This window comes from Camelina sativa, chromosome 9 (assembly GCF_030686135.1).
Source record: "Camelina sativa cultivar CO46 ecotype springtype chromosome 9, ASM3068613v1".
In the NCBI taxonomy this organism is placed as follows: domain Eukaryota; kingdom Viridiplantae; phylum Streptophyta; class Magnoliopsida; order Brassicales; family Brassicaceae; genus Camelina; species Camelina sativa.
Window position 1 is genome coordinate 43,442,371 of NC_141888.1, and position 22,136 is coordinate 43,464,506.

A 22,136-nucleotide genomic window follows, 5' to 3' on the forward strand; every position below is an offset into this window, starting at 1 on the left:
ATGTGCTTCTTCATCAATTCCTCAATCCTCATTCACTTTCTATTTGCTTTTTTTTGTTTTTTTCTATTATAATTCTTAAAAAGAAAATAATAATATATCACTTTCACACAATTGAATTACACAATACTTGTGGTTAGTTGATCACTTCCATAAATATAGTGGTAAAGTATACATATATGTTTATGACTGAATAAGGGTTTGCATGTTCATTCATATGCATAGATTTGTTCATTTGACCATTTTTAGTTTTAGCAACGAGCGACTATAAAAAGTGATAAACGTTGACAAGTATTGTTTCAATTTTCATCGATATTATTCTTCAAAACTCTGTTAAATCTTGATTAGTAATTACAGATAAACTACATTTCGTGTGTTTTAATTAATAGGTGGAAATAATGGTCTTTATTCATAATTAAAGCTCTTTGAAATCTTGAATTAGTAATCCCAACCCATAATTGTTATTTTGAATGATGCAACAGCCAACAGATTTAGTGTAAACAAGACACAAATGGAACCTCTTCCACCCACTCCAGTCTTGAGACAACAACATTATGTCAGTGTCGGAGAAGTTGTTCCAACGTGTAAATCAACAGCCTTTACGAATCTTTTATTTGAAGTGAAATTCAATATATATTAAACCTCGTGATTTATACACTTGATGTTTGCACGACACCTAATAAGACGTATACACTTGATTTCATAAACAGACACAATCAATAAATTGGTTGAGATTTTTTTTAAAAAGAAATCTTTATTTCAGAAAGTCATGTAAATTATTATTCTCCTCAAATGATTACAAGAGCAAAAGATGCAGAAGCTCCATTGTATTATAAACCACACATAAATTACATGATATATGATGATAAAACAAACACTCTCCACATATACAACAACCACACATAAGACGTATCTCACTTCTGTTTAAAGAAACCATATTTTTGTAAAAAAAAAAAAAAAAAAAAACAAGTTTGGAAAGATTTGTTGTTTGTTTTTAAACTTAGAGAGGTTTGACATTGAACCTGTAAACGAGCTTCTTCTTCTTAGAGGTTGGGTTGTCTACTGTAAGTAAAACTTTACCAAGCTCGTTCACTTTGAAGCTATGGGTTAACACCGGTTCATCGGATGGTCTCATCTTCCTTGGTTTTTGTATAACAACCGTGTAAGCATCTTTCTCTTCTGGCACAAACTCTGCTTTGTAGCTCACTTCCCATCCAATTACCCTTATCTCCCACACAAGTTCACATTTCTGCGCCAACAACAGCTTGAAATCAGACTTACAGGATTTTACTAAGCATCATGACTTAATGATGACCTTTGTTTCATCTTGCAATTGTTAAATGTAAGGACAACACTAACCTCGTAGATTATGATCTCAACAGTTTGTTTTGTTCCGGGCTTAACAGTGATCTCTGAAGCTGCATCTTCCAAAGAAAAGTCTGGATTACAGTCGCAAGGATCTACACTCAATCCTCCGTACTGTACAGGAACTTGCTCGGGTGAAATATATCTACAGTCCACATTTTTCCAAACAGTTCAGATAAGAGACTAAACATAAACGGTTTAAGTAAAGGCTCAATAAAAATAGTTCTAAAAGTTACTTGAAAAGGGTTTCAGCAGAACGTGAAGGACCAGAAAACACTAGCTTGCTCTTTGATCGTGGTGTCATGAACGGACCAATCACAGTGTAAAACACAAGGTACCACCAAGGAACATTGATAAAAGCCTGAAACAAAATTCAATCATGTCTTAATAAGAAGGGCCAAAAAGACAAGATGCTCAGATACCAATGAAAGACAATAAAACAGGACAAGCAGAACCATGTTCCTTGTTTCATAAGTACAGGATCCTAAGGAAACAAATCTAGAAAATGTATACCTGTTTGAAGACAAACTCAGGGTAATTGTCTTGAAGCAACTCAACAGCTTGCTTAGTAGCCGATCTAAGCTCTTTCTTCCCTAATCCAGGTGAGTTCTTCATATCATTAACCTGAAAAATAGTAGAAACCCCACCAGAGCTAAAATCAAGCTTCCTAATACTCCTCTCCAAGAACTGAATCCTAGTCCTCAAGAAATGTTTCCTCTTCTCCTCATCAGAAAACGTCTTGTTGTAAAGCTCCTTATTCTGAAACTCACCATAGACATTATAACACACAGGGTGACCTTCTCGGTCATGTCCATGCATAAACACAACCTTGTCAAGATCATCCACAAGATCTTCCTCAACAAGTTCGTCGATCTTGAACTCTCTTCTCCACTTAATCGTGTTCTTGAGCATAGCCAACGAGTCTTTCACTTTGAAATCCCTAGCTCTAAGGAACTTCAGCAATACGACGTCGCTTCTATCGTCTTCAAGCAACGGGATTCCCCAAATCTTGACTTCTTCTGGCGTTGTGGTGGTGTTAGCGGCGGCGTTTTCGGGTTTAGGTGTTGAGCCGAATTGGTGATTGTCTAAAGCATCACGCACGAGACGCTTCAGTTCGTCGAGTGACTTCTTCTCGGAGTCCGATAGATCGGAAAGTTTGCTGCTTTCTTCTTTGAATGAACCAAGATTCAGTGGAATCATGTTCTTCTTCTCTTCAGCTACTTCCTTCTTCGATGCTTCTTCATCTCCGAGCTCTTTCTTCTCCGTCGATGCAGTTTCTGTTTCCGTCACCGTCGGCGGATGATGCTCTTCCGGCTTGGTGGCCGTCTCCGGTAGATCAGTCTCAGTCACACTCTTTGGAGCTTCGGTTTCTTTCGGTAGGACTTCTTGAGTAGAGGCAGATGCTTCTGATGATGGTTCCTTTTCCGGTGTAACGAGAGTGGTGGTGGTGGTGATAGGTTCCTCCGCCATGTTTTTTTTTTACTTTGCCGTCTTTGTTCTGTTCTGTGATTATTTGTTCCTAAATTTGGGCCAAATTGAGTTTTGGGTTTATAGTGTTGTTGTTGAGACATGATGAGACTAGTCGAAGTACAAAAGGGTATATTGGTCACGCCGATTGAACCGGTTTTTTTTTTTGTTTTGTTTTTGTTGTTGTCATCAGCATGCGACATTTACAGTATGCGACACTAGTTCAACTGTGGTTTGGTTTTTAATTTAGAAAAATATATAGTATATTAAACATTGATTATTTTTCTTGTTTTAGTGTGTGACAAAGACAAAACAACCGGGCTGAAATTGGAATCCAATGATAATTCACGAATAATGCCTTTTTATCTTTTCAATTTTTTTGAAAGAAGAATAAAAACAGAACAGATCCACGTGAAAATTTCATATTTTTGGTGATATTTTCGTTTGTTTCTTTTGACGTTCTGACACCGCCTCCACGTATCTATCAAACACTGTAATAAAACAATTCTTCTATTTTGTCTCTCTGTAAATACTAAATACTAGTATGTAATTTTCACTTTTCAGTCTTTCTCACCAAACAGAAAAACAAGATCGTATGTAAAAGAAAAAAAAAGATTTGGGCCTAATAGTGATACTGTCTCATCAACTGAGCCCAATTAGAAGCCCAAGTTTCTTGTGTGGTAAAAAAGCTGAGAAAGGAAACTTCACGAACAAACGGAAGAACAAAAAAAAAAAGAAAATCTCTGAGAGCGACCAAATCAAATCAATCGGAGCTATGACAGAGAAAAAGGAGACTGTGCCACCGGAGTACGATGTGAATGCTAAGTGGGACGCATGCCTCGATCTCACCGTCCGTCGCTTCGTTTACTCTTCCCTCGGCGGCGCATTCGCCGGTCTTCTTCTCTTCAGTTCGGTTCTCCACTATCCCCTTATTACTCGATTCTCGTCTTCTGATTACTTTTTTTTTATCTGTTTTGAGATTAGATTCGTAGTCACAAACTTAGAATAAATGGAGATATATGATGACTACACAGGGTTTTAGAGTGTTTGATTTCTCCAATTTTAATCATATAGATTCTCAGTTTGATGATGATTACTTGTGATTGTTTGAGGATTAGATACGTAGTGTGATTACGGAGTTAGATTCTGAGAATTGAGTTGAAATAGGGTTTTAAGAGTGTTTAATTTCTCAACAATTTGAATCATATGTTGTCCCAATTGTTGTTTGAGTTTGTATTCTCTCCCTTATACTGAGATTGATATATATATTATATTATAACCTAGTTTCTGATTTTGTTTAGGGAGTCCGGTTACAAGATGGTCATCGATAGCTTTGGGTGCTGGAATCGGTATTGGCTCTGCTTACACTGATTGCTCTCGTTCTTTCGACGCACCTTCTTCGCCTTCAGCCAATCTAGCAGCTCCCAAGAGTACTACTACAGAGACTTCTTGATGATCATGATCAGGTTAGTTGTAATCTCTTTTGGTATATGCATTTTGTTTTGAGGGGAATCAATACATTATTAGTTTGGGTAAAAAATTGATACTAGGAAGAAGCAAATGTTTTGAGTGTAGCTGAAGGATAGAAGAACCAAAATATCTTTGCCTATGGTGACAGTAATAGTAAATCGAGCAGGGGTCGCTAATTCCACATTCTGCGCATTGTTCATAGTGACAGTGTTGTGGTTTTCCCATTAGATAAAAACATTACATGACTTTCGTAGTGATTGCTATTGAACTAAAGATTGGTGAATACAACATATGGAGCTTAGGTTTCTCTACCCTTTGCATATAGTGGTAACTTTGGTACAAAAGCAGTTCTCTCTTACAACTTCCATTATTAATGTCCACAAATTTGTAATGTGCGATTAAGTAGAATAACACAACAACAACAACAACAAAAAGTAGAAGGATAAATTTAGTTTTGAATGTGTGGGTGATGGGTGGCAAGTGCAGACCTCCTAATGGTTCATTAATGATCAGTGTCCATTGAGTAAAGATATAGATACCGTTCGTCTGGTTTATCTCTGAACAATCAAATCTTATTTACTTTTTGTTGCAGGCTGCGGACGAGTAGACAAATGACTATAAAAGCGGAAGTTAGTAACGCATGCAAAGATCTGGGTATCTAGAAACAGAGCTTTTGAATCACGCAATGATTGTTAAATTGTTTCCTTAAACCTGTAAGGACAAGTCATTTAAGTTGATTTCACATGTAAACACCTTCCTTTTGTAAGAAAATTGTTCTATCTCTTACTCACGGTGGTTTTTGAACAACTAAATTCAAGATGTTACATCAAAAAGGTTAACAACATCAAAAAGGTTGGTTACTCTGATTTGGGCGTCATTTATTCTGTTATTCACAAGCCAAGCGATGTCGTTATCTTCCGCGTTGAAAATTTGCAAAACCGGAAATAACCGGTCGGTCCTACATGCGAAGAAGTGCTAATTAAAAAAAGAGCGAACCAATCCGAGTTCCGATGGACCGCCATAGTCACCGACTAAACAAAAAGCCTGCGACGAACCAGAGGAGAAGAAGAAGAATTAACGGAAGAAGAAACTCAAAGAGTCAGAGATGAGTAGTCCACCGGAGAACGATCTTTGTTCGATATGTCATTCCCACTTCACCGCTCCTTGTCAAGCCAATTGCTCCCATTGGTTCTGCGGTCATCTCTCTCTCTCTCTCTCTTTGATCAATCCTTACTAGTCTTTTTTTTTCCTTAGTATCTTGATTAGGTTTCTCTTGTGTTTTTGCTAAGTCGGTTCAATGAGATCGGACGATTTTGACCTGAACGTATCCGTTATTAACCGTTATTGCCTAAGAACTCTATCCTGATCGTTTTGCATTTAGAATCCAACTGCAGAATTTGGAATGAAATATGATTATTTCAACTGGGATTTAGGAGATTTATCCTAAATCTTTAAATTTCCAAACTTTAACAATTTTTGTGAACCCTCTCTGTTTTAACAGATTCTTGTATTTGGGTTGACTCGGTGGTTTCAGAGTTTTTGGACCTTTATCTACATACCCTTTACTTTTTATCTTGGTTTCAATCTCTGTATGGTCGATGCTGTGTGTTTTGTTTACCCTGAGTTTGTGAGGCAATGATCTTTGTGGTTAGTCTGTTCTTCATGTTCACAGTTCCATTGCATTGCAGCATGGGGAGATTTTTTTTTTTTTTGGGGTTGTTCTGTCTCTCTAACTCTTTTTCAATTTATGTTTAGGAGATTGCATTATGCTGGTGTGGACGCATGGATCTACATTACTGCCATGTAAATGCCCCTTGTGTCGTCGTCCAATTAGTTTACTGGTTCCTTCAGAGGACACAATCAGAGACCGTTCAGTTGCGGAGGTTCTTGGTAAGCTTGAAACGTACAACCGACTCTTTGGCGGGCATTCAAGTAGTTTAGTTCAGGTGTGTCTTTTTATCTCTTTGTTTTTAAAGTTGCTTTGTTTTGGTCTTTGTGGAAAAGTTAACTTTTTGAGATAGATAAGAGATCCTTGAATCCAGATATGTAGAGCTGTAATGTCAAATCTCTCATAAGGAATTCTTGTTTACTTGACAGAGGATGCAAGACCTTCCCTTCTTACTACGAAGGTTGTTGCGGGAAATGATGGATCCACAAAGAACGCTTCCACTTGTGATTCGGGCTCGGGTTTATATCGCAGTTAAGTTCGATCTTGATCTCTCTCTGATTACTATGTGATTATTCATGTTCTAGGTTGTTACTGTTCCATTTGGAGTTAAACCGTTGGGAGTAACGCAGTTTCTTTGCATTGGGTGCAGATGTTTCTCAGTGCTATTTACATAGTCAGTCCAATAGATATCATTCCAGAAGGTGATTCATCTTTCTAATCCCATAAATCCTATCTTAGGTTTGTCTCACTGTCTTCTCACAAATCCTTTCTTTAACTAACTTCTTATAGGAGTTTTGGGGATAGTCGGTTTGCTTGATGATCTTCTCATAGCCCTGATTTGTTTCCTCCATGTTGCTGCCCTGTACCGCTCTGTTCTCTACTTCCGTCATGCCGGTTCATGAATCAAAGAATGTTTTCAACATAATGTGTCGCCCTTAAGAGATGTGCTTACCTTTTCCTCTGTCTTTATCCCTTCTCTTTACAAATACACAATTGTTCTGTTTGGCTAAGGAAAACTGAAATGTGTGATGATAGGATCACAGCACAAAAAAAGGTTTGAACCACATATCAATCATCTTCCTACCACTTCCTCTACGCTAGTCTTTTTGACCCTTCCACTCAAATTTGTTTATTATGGTTTGACCATTTGACTGAGAAACTCTGAGATGGGTGATGGTGATGGGATCATACTAATAGAACAGATACTTTATTTCAATCTCAATTCTCTCATCCACAGATCAGTAATTTAGTGGTCCTCTTCTATAAACCGTGATAGGTGTTAATTCAGTAGCTGCTGAAAAGTCTTCACGGGTTATTACGATCTTCACATTCATTGATAGTTGAATATATCCCATAATCTTTATTGGCCAAAACTGTTGTTGTGTAGATTTTTAAGTAGTTCATTAGAGATTCTCACACGCAACTTTGCAATTTACTCTATTTTGTTTTGGTATTACAAGAATCTATGTCCACAAGACCACAAGTTTCATCAACGTATAAAATTTGGTTTATTTTCAAAAGGTCTTTTTGATGGTTTCGCCTAAAATACTTATTATTAGTAGTCTCCCAAGTGTTGAACCGTTGAACATATTTTCCATTCATAGAGAGACAACACAATGTGTCATAGATGAGTGGACCACAAGATAGAACCACAAATATTTTGTCTTAACACAGTCACACGTGCGTAGACACGTACAGCTCGTGGATTCTATTCACATGTATACACCCAAAAACACATATACGCGTGATAGACTCATCTTTTTCATGTGCATGTTCCGAATTGACGTTGCTCCACTGAGAACTCACCGCCTAAATCCATCGTTTGTCCTGGCCATCAATATAAATGCACTGCTCACCAAATTCTCGCTTATTTTTCTTCTTCATCATTCAGCTTCATTAGCATTCCTTGTCACTTTAAGGCAAACACATTTTCAGAAAGAAACAAAAAAGAATGTTAATGGAGTTGAATTTGGTGTTATGGGGTATTACACAGAAGTATATAAATAGTAAAATACGCAAAATTGCCCATGAAGTTGCATAATCTTCTTGTCTTGTGAACAAATGTATAATAATGCTTTGACGTGACGTTGAGTTATTATATACAGGTATGGAGGACAGATATGCTCTTCTTATCAGCTTCTCTCGACCGATCAATATTATTATCATTGCTGGACGGTCCTACTCGACAAATTATAGACACCCACGTTTACGTTATTGTAAATATTTATATTATTAGCTACCTTCAGGACCTACTCTCACTATTAGCTTAGCTATTCTTCAAACTGAGACCTCAACAATTCAATGTTATGTTCGATAGACTATGAACATATATTTTGGTACACAAAAAATACGTTCTAACGGAAACACCCTTCACTTGATGTTTGTAAGGATCACTGATCTCTATTGTTGTAATTCTGTAGATTGATATCGAGATAAAAAGTTTCGTGAACTTTTGTAAAGTGTCGATCTTTTAACGAATATCTAAGTAGTATATACATATATAAATAATGTTTTAGTCCAAGATGAATGAGTATAATATAGTCTAGTGTTTGTATCTAGTGACATTAACTTTAAACTTCTCAAATGTCTCCACCAATAGAATTTTTTTTTGTCATATGGAAAGAGACTGGGCGAAGAAAGGAGCCAAATGAGAAAGGGGGAAGGGATACAGCTGGGGAAGTCAACATCCAAATCCAAGATCTTTCTTTGATTCTCACTTTGCATAGTTTATTAAGCCGTATCTCTTCCCATTAAACCGACACCTACTACATATCGCAAGATAATTTATTAGTAGGTAACTTAAACTTCCTCACGGCCAATACTTCATTCTCTTATTTAAACTAGCTAGAAGTATTAGTTCAAACAAGAAAGCCTTATGAAATATATAGATGTGTTATGTATAGAGCAAAACCACTGAAAATTAATCAAATCTTCCTACATTGAACTCTAAATCTTTTTTTTTTTTTGGTCAAACATTTAATTTCTCATTTCTCAATTAGGGTTCATAATACAAGAGGGCTTCCTTTGCAAGGAAATCAGCCCGACGATTAAGGTCTCTAGGCAAGAAATTGAAAGAGCAGAAAGTAAATTGCATCGATAGATTCAGGATATCATGTAGAATCCCATGGAGCTCCTTGATTGAGTCTCCCGATTGAGTGCTTTGACAAGGTTTAACGAGTCAGAAGCGAAGATGATGTTGGTGAAACCCGATTCAATGGCAACTCTCACTGTCGCCAGAGTTGCTATTGCTTCGGCCATCAGCGGAGAGGTGACCTTCATAGACGACGTCGCCCTTCCAGGAGTGGGAGGTCAGATGGATTACTAAATACCCAACCAAATCCCGCGTGTCCATCTGCTCTCCATGCGGCGTCCGAGCAAGCTAGAATAGCTGAAACACGATTTGGGAAGCCTAATCTCTGCCGCGAACAGGAAGGGACAATCTTGGAGGTGCCCTGTGCTTCTTGCCACTCGCGACAACGCACTACAGCCATAGTCATGGCGTCTGAAGCCAGGGTTCTTTCCTTGTTAAATAGAAGCCGGTTTCTTGTTGTCCAGATTATCCAGAAGATCCAAGGAGCAAGCGGACCCAAACTAATACCCGTGGGTGGGAGAGAAGCCAGTTTATTGTAAGCGGTGATGCCCGATTTGACTGTTGTAGCCTCTGTTGCCACAATACGAGAGGACAGAGGTGCGAGTCTCCATACTTGATTCGCGAAAGGGCAATGGAAAAATAGATGCAGTGGTGTCTCCTCCGCCCCACAGTGAGGGCAATTAGCATTGTCAGTTATATGCTTCTGTACTAGTTTAGATCCCAGGGGCAATGCTTTTTGTGCTAGCTTCACAGGAACATTTTGATCTTTGGTGAGCACTTGAGAGACCATATTGCTGAATGCCACTGAAAGTCTGTTAATGGTGGGGGTACTTGAGCATTGTCTCCTCTCTCTCGTTGGTTTAATGTTTCGTAGTATCCTGATTTTGTTGTGTATGTTCCAGAAGTTGTTGGGAGCCAGGCCCAGGTATCTTCTCCCCCTGTTGTAATTGGTCTGATTTTCAGGATATCATTCTCATAACTTGGTAAAATTTCTCTGATCAGGGGCAGGTTCCAATCTCCGGTCTCCTGCAGAATCAGATCTGTAACCTGCAGGTTGCAAGTAGAGGCCGTAGGTGGTCCATTGGGCATTTTGGAGTAGCTAAAGATAACCAAGGGTTGTACCATACAGAGGTAGTCAATCCATTGCCTATCACGCGTCCCAAACGTTGCTTAGGAGGTCTCGACTGTACAAATCCCTCGCCAACCGTGAGACGCCGATCCTGTAACTGAGCATTCCAGGAACGGGTCAGTTGAGCAGTATTTCCCTAGTAGCACTCGCGCGAGTAGGCACTTCGGGTTAGTGAGGATTCTCCAGCTGAGCTTGGCAAGTAAGGCATCATTGAAAGTTTTAATTTCTCTGAAACCTAATCCGCCATCTTAAAAGATCGTGTCATCCTTCTCCAGGATATCCAGCACATCTTTTTCTTTCCTGAATTTGAGTCCCACCAGAATCTAGTCAGAGCAGATTGGATTCTTTTACAAAGGCCATTTGGGAGTTTGAAGCAAGTCATGGTGTAGGTAGGCATGGAGGCAAGTACTGATTTTAGCAGTGTGAGTTTCCCAGCCGAAGAGAGGAAACGAGAAGACCAGCTAATGGCTCGTTGGTGAATGCGGTCTATTATCTGGGTAAAAAGATCTTTCTTCTTCTTCCCAAACAACTCAGGGAGGCCCAGGTATTTTCCTCATTGAACTCTAAATCTAATGCAACGTTTTATATACATTAGTGTTTTATTAAAATTCATTTACGCAAACAATATTATTATTGATGATCAAGTGTACTAGTACCATTATTGATTTTGGCCAAATAGTATGGGGAGAGGTTTTTTTTTTAGTGTTTCTCCTACAATTATTGTCTTTTTTATATAAATTTTTATTTTCTCTGATTTCTTTCTCGTGTATTGTCTCACTTTGAAATAGTTATCTTAGATCTTCTTTCGATAAAATAAGAAATACCATATTGTCGTAAAATATATAAAAATATCATGTAGGATAAATAATAACTCTCTAAAGGACTATTACTATAATTGGTAACTTCGATATGGTATGTACGATTGAATAACCCAATAGAGTAAGCATGAAAACAAAATTACATAAGGAAAACGATAATTTTTTTTTTTTTTGTGCAACGGAAAACGATAATATGGATAGTAATATTACCATCTATTATTTTTGTATTTCTAAGAAAGATTTCATGGAATATTTTTTCTATATTTTCTTGATTTACTATTTTCCTAATTACGTATCGTAATCTATTTTTCCAAATTAGTTAAATAGTTTATTATGTTTGTAACTTTTAATGATTAAACAATGTCATAGGCATTCTTCGATATCTCAATCAGAAAGAGAATTAACCAATGATTAGTTTCATAATAAACTAAATGTGTGATATAAAATTGGAGATAATTTAGAATTGATTCAGATCAAAGAGGATAACAATCAGAGAGAGAGGAATATAGAAAGAAAAGGACATTGATGCGGTTAGACGATTCTTATCAAACTTCACTTAAAAGGGTAATCCACGCAACAACAATTTCATTTCCCTTTATTTCTTAGGTTCTTTAACCTCTTTTGCCAGGCTATAATGGAATATTAACAGTACATATATAAAGAAACCAAATGGTTCTTTTCATCTGCCTAACTATATATTATGGATCAATTCGATTCGTTCTTTATTATAACTCTAATAACCTTCATTTGTGTTTTCTTCCAAGTTTTCAACTACTGCCATAGTTTCTTGTTACCATTAGTAACAGTAGGAACTACAATATGAATGTAAATGTTTCACGTATTACGACGAATAATGTTTATTACAATAAGTCTCCACTTATTATAGTATCAAATCCATCTAGAAACATTAACCGAAAGTTGAATGTTTTTACATCGATGAAACTTTTTTTTGTTGAATGTTTTTGTACTAACTAATTATAGAATCGGACAATTAAGAAAGATCATCACAAACATATGTCAAAATCAGTATTAGTCAGATGATTTTTTTTTTATTAAACTTTTAAAACATATATTTATAATATTCACGAAACATGAATTGTATGGTGAGAGAAGGAGAGAGTAGTCGATTAGATAAATGATGAAACCTTTTGGCTCCAAGTCTCAACGACAACTCTATCTTGTCTGTCTCTTCCTCTCTCTTCTTCTCTCCATCTTCTCTAATCAGTCTCTCTCTCTCTTTCTCTCGTAATTTCTTGGAGACATCTCTCTCTGTAATTGTTCTTTTGAGAGAAACAAAAGTGAATATTTATATATAATTCTTCATTCAAGTTATCTACAAAATCAGTTGGTAATCGAAGCAAACCCCTCGAGATCAAAACTTCTTGTGCTTTTTCTTGTTACCTAGAGATTTTCTCCTAGAAAGTGGTCCAAGAAAATCACAACAAAAAGGTCTCTGGAAACCACAAATCAAAATCTTTTCAATTACTCTCTTTTGGATTCTGTTTCTTTGAATCCTCTCACAGATTTACCTTCATCATAACCTGAGTGATTCTGGATTGTTTTCGACTATTATTAGGTACGTATTTTCATTAATCTTTTGTTTAATTTGTTGCTTTTTTTTCTTGGTTTTATGTTTTGAATCTTTAAGCCTCACACTCTTTGTTTTCTTTAAAGGATAGATTCTGTAAAAAAAGTTACTATGAATTTCTAACTTTCAAAATGTGTAGGTTAGTAGTTGTACTAATAACATAATTACTTTATCCACTAACTACAATCTGTATGAATAATTTTAAACTTTGTTTCCCTTTTATTTACTTTATAATCATTAATCCTTAATCTATACTCAATGTTGGGTTCTTCTTTTTCTTTCTTTTTTTCAGTAAAGGTTCAATGTTTTTGAAGTTTTTATTCACATATTTAGATGGAGAGAGTGAAAGATAGATCATTGCTTTACTTCCAAACCAAATAATTAAATTAGTCATTTTTTTTCTTTCTGCACTGTAATGAGTACCTTAAAGCTCACTTATGAGTTTCTGTATGTTTTAGTACCTAATCTGTCCATTTACTTATAATTATATATTCTTTGTATAATACCAATCAGTTTTTTGAGATAGAAATGATTATTTTATACCTAATCTATAACTATATTACAAAATTCAATTTATTAATTATAGAAAATTATGGAAGAATCACATGACCCCATTTTTTTTTTTACAAAACCTGCATTATTTTTGCATAATAATAATAATTAATAATTCATATATGTATGTACGGAATAGAAAAATACACACAAACACAATTGGCAAAATCATCATAATACAATTACCACATAGACATTGATAGATTTTCCTATTAAATTGTCTTTATCCCACTGTTATTTTTTTAATCTATTTTTAAAGTGAGTCCCTGAGGCCTGACTGAGTGGATGATTACTGCGAGTCGCAATTTGCGACTAATTATATTCTTTTCATATCAAGAGAAATATATAATGGTTTGGTTTGTTGATTTCAAATAATTGTCTATGTAGGTAAGTGATTACAGTCCATCAACCATGATGAAGACCTAAGCTTCGAATTGACCCTTGGATATCACCGTAGAATGTCGAGAAGACCGGACCTCCGACGAGGCATGATGATGACCATTGTGGTCGTCACACTCCTCCTCTCAGTTTTCCCGCCAAATGTAGTAGAATCGACCGTTGAGAAACAAGCTCTGTTCCGCTTCAAAAACCGCCTCGACGACCTCACAACGTTCTACAATCTTGGAAACCATCCGATTCCCCTTGCGTCTTTCGCGGCGTCACATGCGATCCTATCTCCGGCGAAGTCACCGGTATATCACTAGCCAACGCCAACCTCTCGGGAACCATCTCTCCATCAATCTCAGCTCTCACAAAGCTAACTACGTTATCACTTCCATCCAACTTCATCTCCGGAACAATCCCGCCGGAGATAACCAACTGCACAAACCTCAAAGTCCTCAATCTCACCTCAAACCGACTCTCCGGAACAATCCCAAACCTTTCTCCTCTAAAACCTTAGAGACTCTCGACATCTCCGGAAACTTTCTCACCGGAGAGTTTCAAAGCTGGATTGGTAATATGACTCAGTTGGTATCTCTCGGTCTCGGAAACAACCACTACCATGAAGGTACGATTCCAGAGAGTCTTGGACGTTTAAAGAAACTAACTTGGCTCTTCTTAGCTCGCTCCAACTTGACAGGACAGATACCAAACTCCATCTTTGATCTCAACGGTCTCGACACTTTCGACGTCGCCAACAACGCAGTTTCCGGTGATTTCCCATTCTTGATCACAAGATTAGTAAACCTCACAAAGATTGAGCTGTTCAACAACAGATTAACCGGTGAAATCCCTCCGGAGATTAAGAACTTGACTCGTTTACGCGAATTCGATGTTTCTTCAAATCAGTTGAACGGTTTCTTTACCTCAAGAACTCGGATTCTTGAAAGAGCTCAGAGTTTTCCACTGCCATGAAAACAACTTTACCGGCGAGTTCCCTTCTGGCTTCGGCCAACTTCTTCACCTCACTTCTCTTTCCATTTACAGAAACAACTTCTCCGGTGACTTCCCTGTTAACATCGGCAAGTTCTCGCCGTTGGACACGGTTGATATATCTGAAAACGTGTTTACAGGTCCGTTTCCAAGATTCTTATGCCAAAACAAGAAACTACTATTCTTGCTCGCCTTGCAGAACGGTTTCTCCGGCGAGATTCCGAGATCATACGCTGAGTGTAAGTCTCTCTTGAGACTAAGGATTAACAAGAACCGTCTTAGTGGTCATGTTGTTGAAGGGTTTTGGGATCTACCACTTGCTAAGATGATTGATCTCAGCGAGAACGAACTCACCGGAGAGATCTCTCCAGTGATTGGACGTTCAACTGAACTGAGCCAGCTCATTTTGCAGAACAATAGATTCTCCGGCAAGATTCCTCGTGAGCTTGGTAAACTGACCAATATAGAGAGGATTTATCTGAGCGACAACAACTTCTCCGGAGGCATTCCGACAGAAGTGGGAGAGTTGAAAGAGTTGTCATCTCTGCATCTTGAAAACAATTCGTTAACAGGATCTATCCCTCTTGGATTGATGAGTTGTGTCAAACTTGTTGATCTGAATCTCGCCAAGAACTTCTTGACTGGTGAAATACCGAACAGTTTATCTCAGGTTGCTTCTTTAAACTCGTTGGACTTCTCAGGGAACAAGCTAACGGGTGAGATTCCAGCGAGTCTTGTGAAGTTGAAGCTGAGTTTCATAGATTTGTCTAAAAATCAACTTTCAGGAAGAATACCACCGGATCTTTTAGCGGTGGGAGGATCCACCGCGTTCACTAATAACGAGAAGCTTTGTGTTGATAGCCAAAACGCCAGAACAAGTCAGAACTTGGGGCTGAGTGTTTGCAGTGGCTACCAACATGTGCGGAGGAATGGTTCAATGGATGGAACACTCTTGTTCTTGGCTCTTGCGATCGTTGTGGTAGTGCTTGTGACTGGTTTGTTAGCGTTGCGTTACAGAGTGGCGAAGATACGTGAGCTTGAATCAGAAAACGGAGATGTTAGCAAAGCGGATGCGAAATGGAAGATCGCGTCTTTTCATCAAATGGAGCTTGATGCTGAGGAGATATGTAGGTTGGATGAAGATCATGTGATTGGAGCTGGAAGCGCGGGAAAAGTGTACCGTGTTGATTTGAAAAAGGGTCGCGGGACAGTGGCGGTTAAGTGGTTGCGGAGAGGAGGAGATGAGCAAGTTGATGGAGCAGAGGTCTCTGTTGCGGAAATGGAGATTCTTGGGAAGATCAGACATAGAAACGTGCTGAAGCTCTACGCTTGTCTAGTTGGAAGAGGTTCTAGCTATTTGGTGTTTGAGTTCATGGAGAATGGGAACTTGTACCATGCTCTTCGCCAGACTATCAAAGGTGGATTACCGGAACTGGATTGGTACAAGAGGTAAATGTTTTGTTCTCTAACAACCATTCCAAATGGTTCAAGTTATGGATCACCTATAACTGTTTTGCCTCTTCTTGTCAATAAACAGATATAAAATCGCGGTGGGAGCGGCTAAAGGAATCACCTATTTGCATCATGATTGTTGTCCACCGATCATTCACAGAGATATTAAGTCCAGCAACATTTTGCTTAATGGAGATTACGAGTCGAAAATCGCAGACTTTGGAGTTGCTAAAGTTGCAGACAAGGGATACGAGTGGAGCTGTGTTGCTGGAACTCATGGCTATATGGCTCCCGGTGAGTTTTACCTTTCTTTCAACTTTGTCTCACGTGATGATAGCTGGAACTGATTCTTTTTTGTTGTGATGTAATGACTGTAGAGCTGGCTTACTCCTTCAAAGCGACAGAGAAGAGTGACGTGTACAGCTTCGGTGTGGTTCTTTTAGAGCTAGTTACCGGTCTCCGGCCGACGGAAGACAAGTTTGGAGAGGGGAAAGACATTGTTGACTATGTCTACTCTCAGATTCAACAAGATCGGAGGAACCTCCGAAACGTCTTGGACAAGCAAGTTTTGTCGTCTTACGTAGAAGAAAGCATGATTAGAGTTCTGAAGATGGGTCTTCTCTGCACTACAAAGCTCCCGAATCTCAGACCGAGCATGAGAGAGGTCGTGAGAAAGCTTGACGACGCTGATCCCTGTGTTTCCAATTCTATTGACAGAACAGGGAAGATTACAGTATAGGTTAGTTAATTAGTTATATATAGACGGGTTAAGTTGGTTACCTGTTCACAAGAGTATGGGTTTGTTCAAAACTCGAGAGACTAGTTTTTTCATATTTATAAATTTGCAGTGAAATGTCAAGAGTTATCTATCATAACGAGACATGGATTAAGTATAAGTTCTTCAGTAAACATAATAAACGATACTATTAAATCACATTGTGACGAAAATGCAATCTCATCAATTAACGATTTCGATTCCAGTGAGAGGAAGTCCTTCATGCAACTGAAGAGCGAGGTCTCCCACAATCTACATTTTACAAACAGTAAGAGTTTAGTATCCATTCTCAACCGAATGACGTATCAAAAAGAGTGGATCTTTTCCTTGGATAGTTTTACCTTGGCCATGGACCTATATGAGTATTCGGTAACGCCAGCGACATGAGGGGTTATAATAACGTTTTTAAACTTCAAGATAGGATCGTTTGGATCAAATGGCTCAGACCATGCCACATCAATTCCAAGGCCTCCTAGATGACCGGACTCCAGATTCTGGTAAGCTGATTCATAGTTTATCAGACCACCTCGGGCAATATTTACAAGAAAAGCACCCTGAAACAACAAAAGAGACATCAACAGTAATCAGTCATTACAATCTAATCCAACTCGTTTTTTTCATATATGAATAGCTCTTAGTAATCACCTTTTTCATTGAACATATGAACTTTTTGTTCACGATCTCCGCCTGAAAGTTATAAGATCATCATCCAGAAATTATAGTCAATGTATATATAGCCAAGAACAATTCTTGCATATATAGCCATGTACTTGATAAGTTTATAATGAAGGAGAAGTGGTAACATTACCGTTTCTTTGTTGAGCCTCAAACAAACAACAACTATATCAGCTTTGCCAGCGAATGTGTAAATGTCTTCATGGCTACCTTTCTCATCAAGAAGGCTGGCTGAAGATACAAGTTAACAAATTACTAGACCTCAGGATTGGGTTTGTCAAGGCAAACAGAGGAGTTAACAGAGAGCCCATACAGTCTGAGTCAGTGATAGAAGCAGGCCAGCTTCTTTTCGTGGCTATTACTCTCGACCCAAATGGCTTCAACCGTTTAGCCAGCTCTATTCCAATGTTTCCATATCCTAAGATAAAAACCTGTATAATAGAAAGAAAGAAGAAAACTTTTTTGTAAGTGGATACACACCAAAGATATCAAATGCAGATTTAAGACACACTGAGACTCACTGTTTTACCGAGAAGCGTGTCACCGGTTGGTTCTCCAAGTAGTCTGCTTCTCAGAGATACTTGCATTTCGTTCTGCAATAAAATAACATTTCGTTACGAAGTAATTATAACGAAGAAAGCAATATCAGAACTAGCACTTGGGGAATTAAGAGATATACTAACGAAACCATACAGAGGCAAATCAAATAAATAAGCCACCTGTTTCTTCAGAAGGCCCAGCATAAGATATATAGCCATTTCAGAACAAGATGCTGCATTTCCATTACCCTCACTGGGAATTCTAGCCACCTTAATCCCATGTTTAGTTGCAGCATCAATGTCAACACCTGCCAGAAGTAAATTACATGAAAAATATTTAAATAAACGGTCCGTCTATGAGGTATAATACTTGAGCTTAATCATGTATTAATAATGCATAAGAAAACAGAGAAAGATACCATCGAGACCAACACCAAACTGCATAATAAGCTTCATCTTGCTCGCACGAGATATAACATATGAATCCATTTTCATCGTCATTGCCACACATATATGATAGTTCTTAATAACCTCAGGGACATCACGGTAATGGACAATATCGACCTATATGTAAAACCAAACCATAAAAAAATAAACAACAACCATCTCAAGATAAGAACTTTTACTACAATAACACCAACAAAGGATTCTTACGCACGGTCCTACAGAACTAAAGGAGCTTAATTTACACAGTTTAAAACCAAATCTCAAACAGTAGCACCTACACAACAATAAACTCGTCTAGGAGAGTAAAGTTTTCAACTTTAACTATTGGTACAACTTAGAAGGAATCAAAATAGTTTATACCTGAACAAAAGGGTAAGGTTGCAAATATTCTCTGGTGAAATTGCAGGCATCAGGAAAATAAGGACCGCAACATAGAACACGAGTTACATTCATCTCATTTGTCTCAACCATTCTCTCAGGCTTACTTTGCCTGAACCAACATCACAAAACATCCAAAATTGATGTAATAGATCTACAAATTCATAGTGAAGCCGTTAAGATTCGAGAACAAAGGTTGAATTTTTTTGATTCACCTGGAGATAGAACGAGCCTGGAGAGAGTAGAGTAGCGAAGCGAAGCTTGAGTTCCTGTTTCGTAAGGTAGCTTTGGCGATTTTGTACATTATCGTCATCATCACTCTCAAGATCACACAATTTTGCAAACGCTAATTATTTTGATTAAAACTTTTACATAATTTCAAGTCATTTCCCGTATAAATAGTTTATTACAATTTAACCCCAACATTTCATAAATTATCATATTAAACCCTAATGAAATTGGGAAAAAAAAAACACGGAGCTGGACCTCGTATGTTCGATTGTTCCGTAACGTAACGTTTAAAAAAACGAAAACGAAGAATGCAGAAAAAACAAAAATTATGTACAAGAGACGTTCTTAATAACCAATTTACACAGTATGTGACGGAGTAGCATCGCCGGAGCGGAGATGATCCGACGAACGTTCACCGACGTTATTGTTGTTGTTGTTGTTCTTTCCAAGAAACAACCGATCGAACGGTGATTTCATCGCTAGAAGCAAACTTTTGGGTGAAGCAGCACGCACCTGATCAATACTGCCGTCTGGAGGAGACGTGTTATTATTGATCGAGCCTGTCCGGTACGGAGGAGTTATCGAGAATGGTCTACGGTCTAACCGGCCATCTTGGTGGTCGAACCGTTCATAGTAGAAATAATTTCTCTCGCTTCCTAAGCTTCCGGTTCTGTATCCTCTCGCTGAACTCATTACCTGAGGTAACATGTGGCCTTTTGAAAGGCTAGGATTCACGATCTTATTGTGAATATCTTGTGGTAATTTAAGTGTGAACCGGTCGAGATTTTCTGAATGATGACCGGTCCAATCAGGATTGGTAAATATTCCGGCTAAACTCCATCCGGTAGACATTGACCTACGTGGCATGCTCTGGTTACAGGTCAACGCCACTGAATCAAGCAACCGCGCGTCTGGTGAACCCAAAACTCTAACCCGATCACCGGTCGGATCAGAACCGGGAGGGTCGTTGGTTAAACCAGGTATTTGAATTATAGATTCTCCCGGTACGGGAATAAGATCAGCGCGGCAGAGAGGACACGTAGCGTGAGAGCGGAGCCAAGCGTCGATGCAACCAGGATGAAACACGTGGCAGCATTTAGGTATCAAACGCAGCGTTTCATCGTCTTCAAACTCGTTTAAGCAAACAGGACACTCGAGCGCTTCTTTACCGATCCTAAGCGTTTTCACGGTTGAGTACTGAAAGGTAGGAAACGTCTCGATGACCGACGCGTCCAGTCCACGCGCCGGTTGACGGTTCAGGGTAAGCCAGTTAGCGGCGTCCTCTGTGTTTCCGTAGTCCATCCCCATGACTCGCTCGAGACATCTTCGGATGTAGACGGAGAAAAACCCGAGAAAGAAGAAGATGCTGACGAGGATGATCATGAGTATTGCCATGGTTGGGTCAAACCGAGAGCTATCCCCGGTAACGTCTGAACCACCGGGATTGGCTTGACCCGCGGCGATTTGAAAGCCCCCGTGGTTGGAGAAGAGGAGTAGAAAAAGGAGGAGTACTTGGAGGATGGAACCATGATCATGACCACCGATGATTGAACGGTTGAGATTAATTATACCTTTGGTGTTCATGAGGACCAAACTTTCGTCGGTCCATGCAATGAAAAAAAAAACCAATAACCTTGTCTATATATTTCTTTTTCTTGTTTGGTATGATCAAAGTAAGTGGATATGATATGAACTCATCAAAACTTTAGGAACATAAAGAGATAATGTGATTTGAGGTTGCTCAATGGTTGCAAAGGGTTTGTGGGTTGGTAGGTTGACTTTGAAGTTTGAACCATGGCACTATTTAAAAGATGATGCATCATATAACTAATGAATATGTTTTTGGTTTTTTATGTTGACGGCATAACTAATGAATATTTTATTAACAGATTTGTTTAAAATATACGATGTGATTGTGATGTTTCCGTCAAGAAGTTGGGATGTATCTTTCAACGAAGCAACCGGTTAGTGCAAATATCGCTAAGATTTGTTGTTAATGTGATGGTTCTATAATTGTTAGTTTCTACGTAGTTTTGCAGTTCCTTCCTATATTCCAAAATATTTTAGGCTTATCTCAGTTTAATGTCAATGCCTTTAAATATTTTAAACGAACAATAATATAAGTGAATCAATTCGATATAAGGAACAATAATGTCATTACAGAGATATTGATGTATCGTATAAAACCATTATGGTAGTTTTACAAAAAAAAAACCATTATGGTAACCTCTAGATAAAACCAGTGGGGTGTGTGAGATGGTGGCTATTTGGTCAAATAAGTTTTTAAAAGTTGTATGTCTGGCAGAGAATTTTGCATTATGCACTATGGGTTTATAACGCAATCACGCATGAAAGTTTCACGTTGACGAACAAAATAAATTTAATACGTGAAAGTGATCACTAATTTGTCTTCGCATCGTGCGTCGTCCCATGTCGTCATCACGTCGTTTTCCAATTATAGGTTATGAACTTCTTATGTATATTAGGGAATAAGTCTATAGGCTGCATCTCATTGTTGTAGATTATCTATAAAAATGATAAAAGGTTTTTAGAGCCTCTATTTCTATGGGATACTGATTGGATATGTGATAAAAAAAGAGATGTTCCGTAAGTTCTAACCTATAAGAGCAAGTTTATTGGGAGGTTCATATAAGGGGAGTTCTTAATTTTTTTATGAATTAATTGTGTACTGTTTGGAATATAAGAACCCATGATATCTTAGATAAAATTTTCTCTTTTATTGGTAGGTTCTTATTTTGGGTCTCTTATTTTTAAAAATATTGTTTTTTAAAATTTTAAATAGAACAGAAATGGTATAAATGTGTAAACATTTAAGATTTTATAAAATTTAAAAATATTGCATTTTAATTAATTTTCAAAGATACAAAACTAAAATTATATTTTTTGTTTCTGAAAAACTTTGAAAACAGAGGTTCTTCATCTGTTTTGTTAAAGATTTGTAAATGAGAATCATAGGCAACTAATATGGAGCACATATATTACACAAAATGGTGAGAAAACATTACAGCAACATTAACAATGTTTATAGAAAACCACGAATTGACAATGGTTTAGCAATATTTGAGATTTCTTGACTATTGTTGTGAAGAAAGAAATAA

The 22,136-nt window shown here is 37.9% G+C and overlaps 6 protein-coding genes and 1 pseudogene across 9 annotated transcripts; 3 read left to right on the top strand and 4 right to left on the bottom strand.

The window, feature by feature from the left end:
* Positions 1-731: 731 nt before the first annotated feature.
* On the bottom strand, positions 732-3,103 carry LOC147939445 (patellin-3-like). Its single transcript, XM_087466882.1, has 4 exons — positions 1,876-3,103; positions 1,599-1,723; positions 1,357-1,507; positions 732-1,246 (listed from the first exon to the last, which is right to left on the bottom strand). Exons 1-4 carry the CDS (start codon positions 2,830-2,832, stop codon positions 998-1,000), a joined length of 1,482 nt encoding a protein of 493 aa, XP_087323008.1. The 5' UTR covers positions 2,833-3,103; the 3' UTR covers positions 732-997.
* Positions 3,104-3,532: 429 nt separating this feature from the next.
* LOC147939446 (MICOS complex subunit MIC10-like) lies at positions 3,533-5,132 on the top strand. The gene is made up of 3 exons (XM_087466884.1): positions 3,533-3,737; positions 4,131-4,295; positions 4,892-5,132. Exons 1-2 carry the CDS (start codon positions 3,605-3,607, stop codon positions 4,280-4,282), a joined length of 285 nt encoding a protein of 94 aa, XP_087323010.1. The 5' UTR covers positions 3,533-3,604; the 3' UTR covers positions 4,283-4,295; positions 4,892-5,132.
* Positions 5,118-7,054, top strand: LOC147939447 (uncharacterized). Its single transcript, XM_087466883.1, has 5 exons — positions 5,118-5,495; positions 6,055-6,245; positions 6,397-6,498; positions 6,618-6,669; positions 6,758-7,054. Exons 1-5 carry the CDS (start codon positions 5,405-5,407, stop codon positions 6,868-6,870), a joined length of 549 nt encoding a protein of 182 aa, XP_087323009.1. The 5' UTR covers positions 5,118-5,404; the 3' UTR covers positions 6,871-7,054.
* A 2,189-nt stretch (positions 7,055-9,243) lies between these two features.
* Positions 9,244-9,849, bottom strand: LOC147939448 (uncharacterized). Its single transcript, XM_087465955.1, has one exon. The coding sequence runs from the start codon at positions 9,847-9,849 to the stop codon at positions 9,244-9,246; it is 606 nt and encodes a 201-aa protein (XP_087322081.1).
* A 2,595-nt stretch (positions 9,850-12,444) lies between these two features.
* On the top strand, positions 12,445-16,906 carry LOC147939449 (receptor protein-tyrosine kinase CEPR2-like; annotated as a pseudogene). Its single transcript, XR_015566719.1, has 4 exons — positions 12,445-12,582; positions 13,534-15,969; positions 16,058-16,266; positions 16,350-16,906. The product of XR_015566719.1 is annotated as a receptor protein-tyrosine kinase CEPR2-like (transcript).
* Positions 16,772-19,138, bottom strand: LOC147939450 (uncharacterized). 3 transcript variants are annotated; one of them, XR_015566720.1, is made up of 10 exons: positions 19,002-19,132; positions 18,769-18,898; positions 18,381-18,525; positions 18,142-18,269; positions 17,952-18,015; positions 17,736-17,853; positions 17,556-17,653; positions 17,393-17,434; positions 17,089-17,301; positions 16,772-16,999 (listed from the first exon to the last, which is right to left on the bottom strand). XR_015566720.1 is itself a non-coding variant. In XM_087466887.1 (10 exons), exons 1-10 carry the CDS (start codon positions 19,100-19,102, stop codon positions 16,931-16,933), a joined length of 1,116 nt encoding a protein of 371 aa, XP_087323013.1. In that variant the 5' UTR covers positions 19,103-19,132; the 3' UTR covers positions 16,772-16,930. The 3 variants fall into 3 exon arrangements, 2 of the variants coding, with proteins under 2 accessions (XP_087323013.1, XP_087323014.1); XM_087466887.1 differs by having other exon boundaries at positions 17,944-18,015; XM_087466888.1 differs by lacking the exon at positions 18,381-18,525 and having other exon boundaries at positions 17,944-18,015; positions 19,002-19,138.
* Positions 19,122-20,601, bottom strand: LOC147939451 (RING-H2 finger protein ATL11-like). Its single transcript, XM_087466886.1, has one exon. The coding sequence runs from the start codon at positions 20,599-20,601 to the stop codon at positions 19,375-19,377; it is 1,227 nt and encodes a 408-aa protein (XP_087323012.1). The 3' UTR covers positions 19,122-19,374.
* Between the last annotated feature and the right edge of the window lie 1,535 nt (positions 20,602-22,136).

What these genes read in the sequence shown, in the direction of transcription:
- LOC147939448 (XM_087465955.1), bottom strand. Translation starts at nt 9,849, where the DNA reads ATGGTCTCTCAAGTGCTCACCAAAGATCAAAATGTTCCTGTGAAGCTA.
- LOC147939447 (XM_087466883.1), top strand. Translation starts at nt 5,405, where the DNA reads ATGAGTAGTCCACCGGAGAACGATCTTTGTTCGATATGTCATTCCCAC. An exon ending in GGGCTCGGGTTTATATCGCA is followed by an intron (nt 6,499 to 6,617) that starts GTTAAGTTCGAT and finishes CATTGGGTGCAG; the next exon opens with ATGTTTCTCAGTGCTATTTA. An exon ending in AATAGATATCATTCCAGAAG is followed by an intron (nt 6,670 to 6,757) that starts GTGATTCATCTT and finishes AACTTCTTATAG; the next exon opens with GAGTTTTGGGGATAGTCGGT.
- LOC147939451 (XM_087466886.1), bottom strand. Translation starts at nt 20,601, where the DNA reads ATGAACACCAAAGGTATAATTAATCTCAACCGTTCAATCATCGGTGGT.
- LOC147939446 (XM_087466884.1), top strand. Translation starts at nt 3,605, where the DNA reads ATGACAGAGAAAAAGGAGACTGTGCCACCGGAGTACGATGTGAATGCT. An exon ending in CGCCGGTCTTCTTCTCTTCA is followed by an intron (nt 3,738 to 4,130) that starts GTTCGGTTCTCC and finishes GATTTTGTTTAG; the next exon opens with GGAGTCCGGTTACAAGATGG.
- LOC147939450 (XM_087466887.1), bottom strand. Translation starts at nt 19,102, where the DNA reads ATGATGACGATAATGTACAAAATCGCCAAAGCTACCTTACGAAACAGG. An exon ending in TGGGCCTTCTGAAGAAACAG is followed by an intron (nt 18,016 to 18,141) that starts GTGGCTTATTTA and finishes ATTTTATTGCAG; the next exon opens with AACGAAATGCAAGTATCTCT. An exon ending in CATATAGGTCCATGGCCAAG is followed by an intron (nt 17,000 to 17,088) that starts GTAAAACTATCC and finishes TGTAAAATGTAG; the next exon opens with ATTGTGGGAGACCTCGCTCT.
- LOC147939445 (XM_087466882.1), bottom strand. Translation starts at nt 2,832, where the DNA reads ATGGCGGAGGAACCTATCACCACCACCACCACTCTCGTTACACCGGAA. An exon ending in CTGAGTTTGTCTTCAAACAG is followed by an intron (nt 1,724 to 1,875) that starts GTATACATTTTC and finishes ATTTTGTTTCAG; the next exon opens with GCTTTTATCAATGTTCCTTG. An exon ending in TCTGCTGAAACCCTTTTCAA is followed by an intron (nt 1,508 to 1,598) that starts GTAACTTTTAGA and finishes TGTGGACTGTAG; the next exon opens with ATATATTTCACCCGAGCAAG.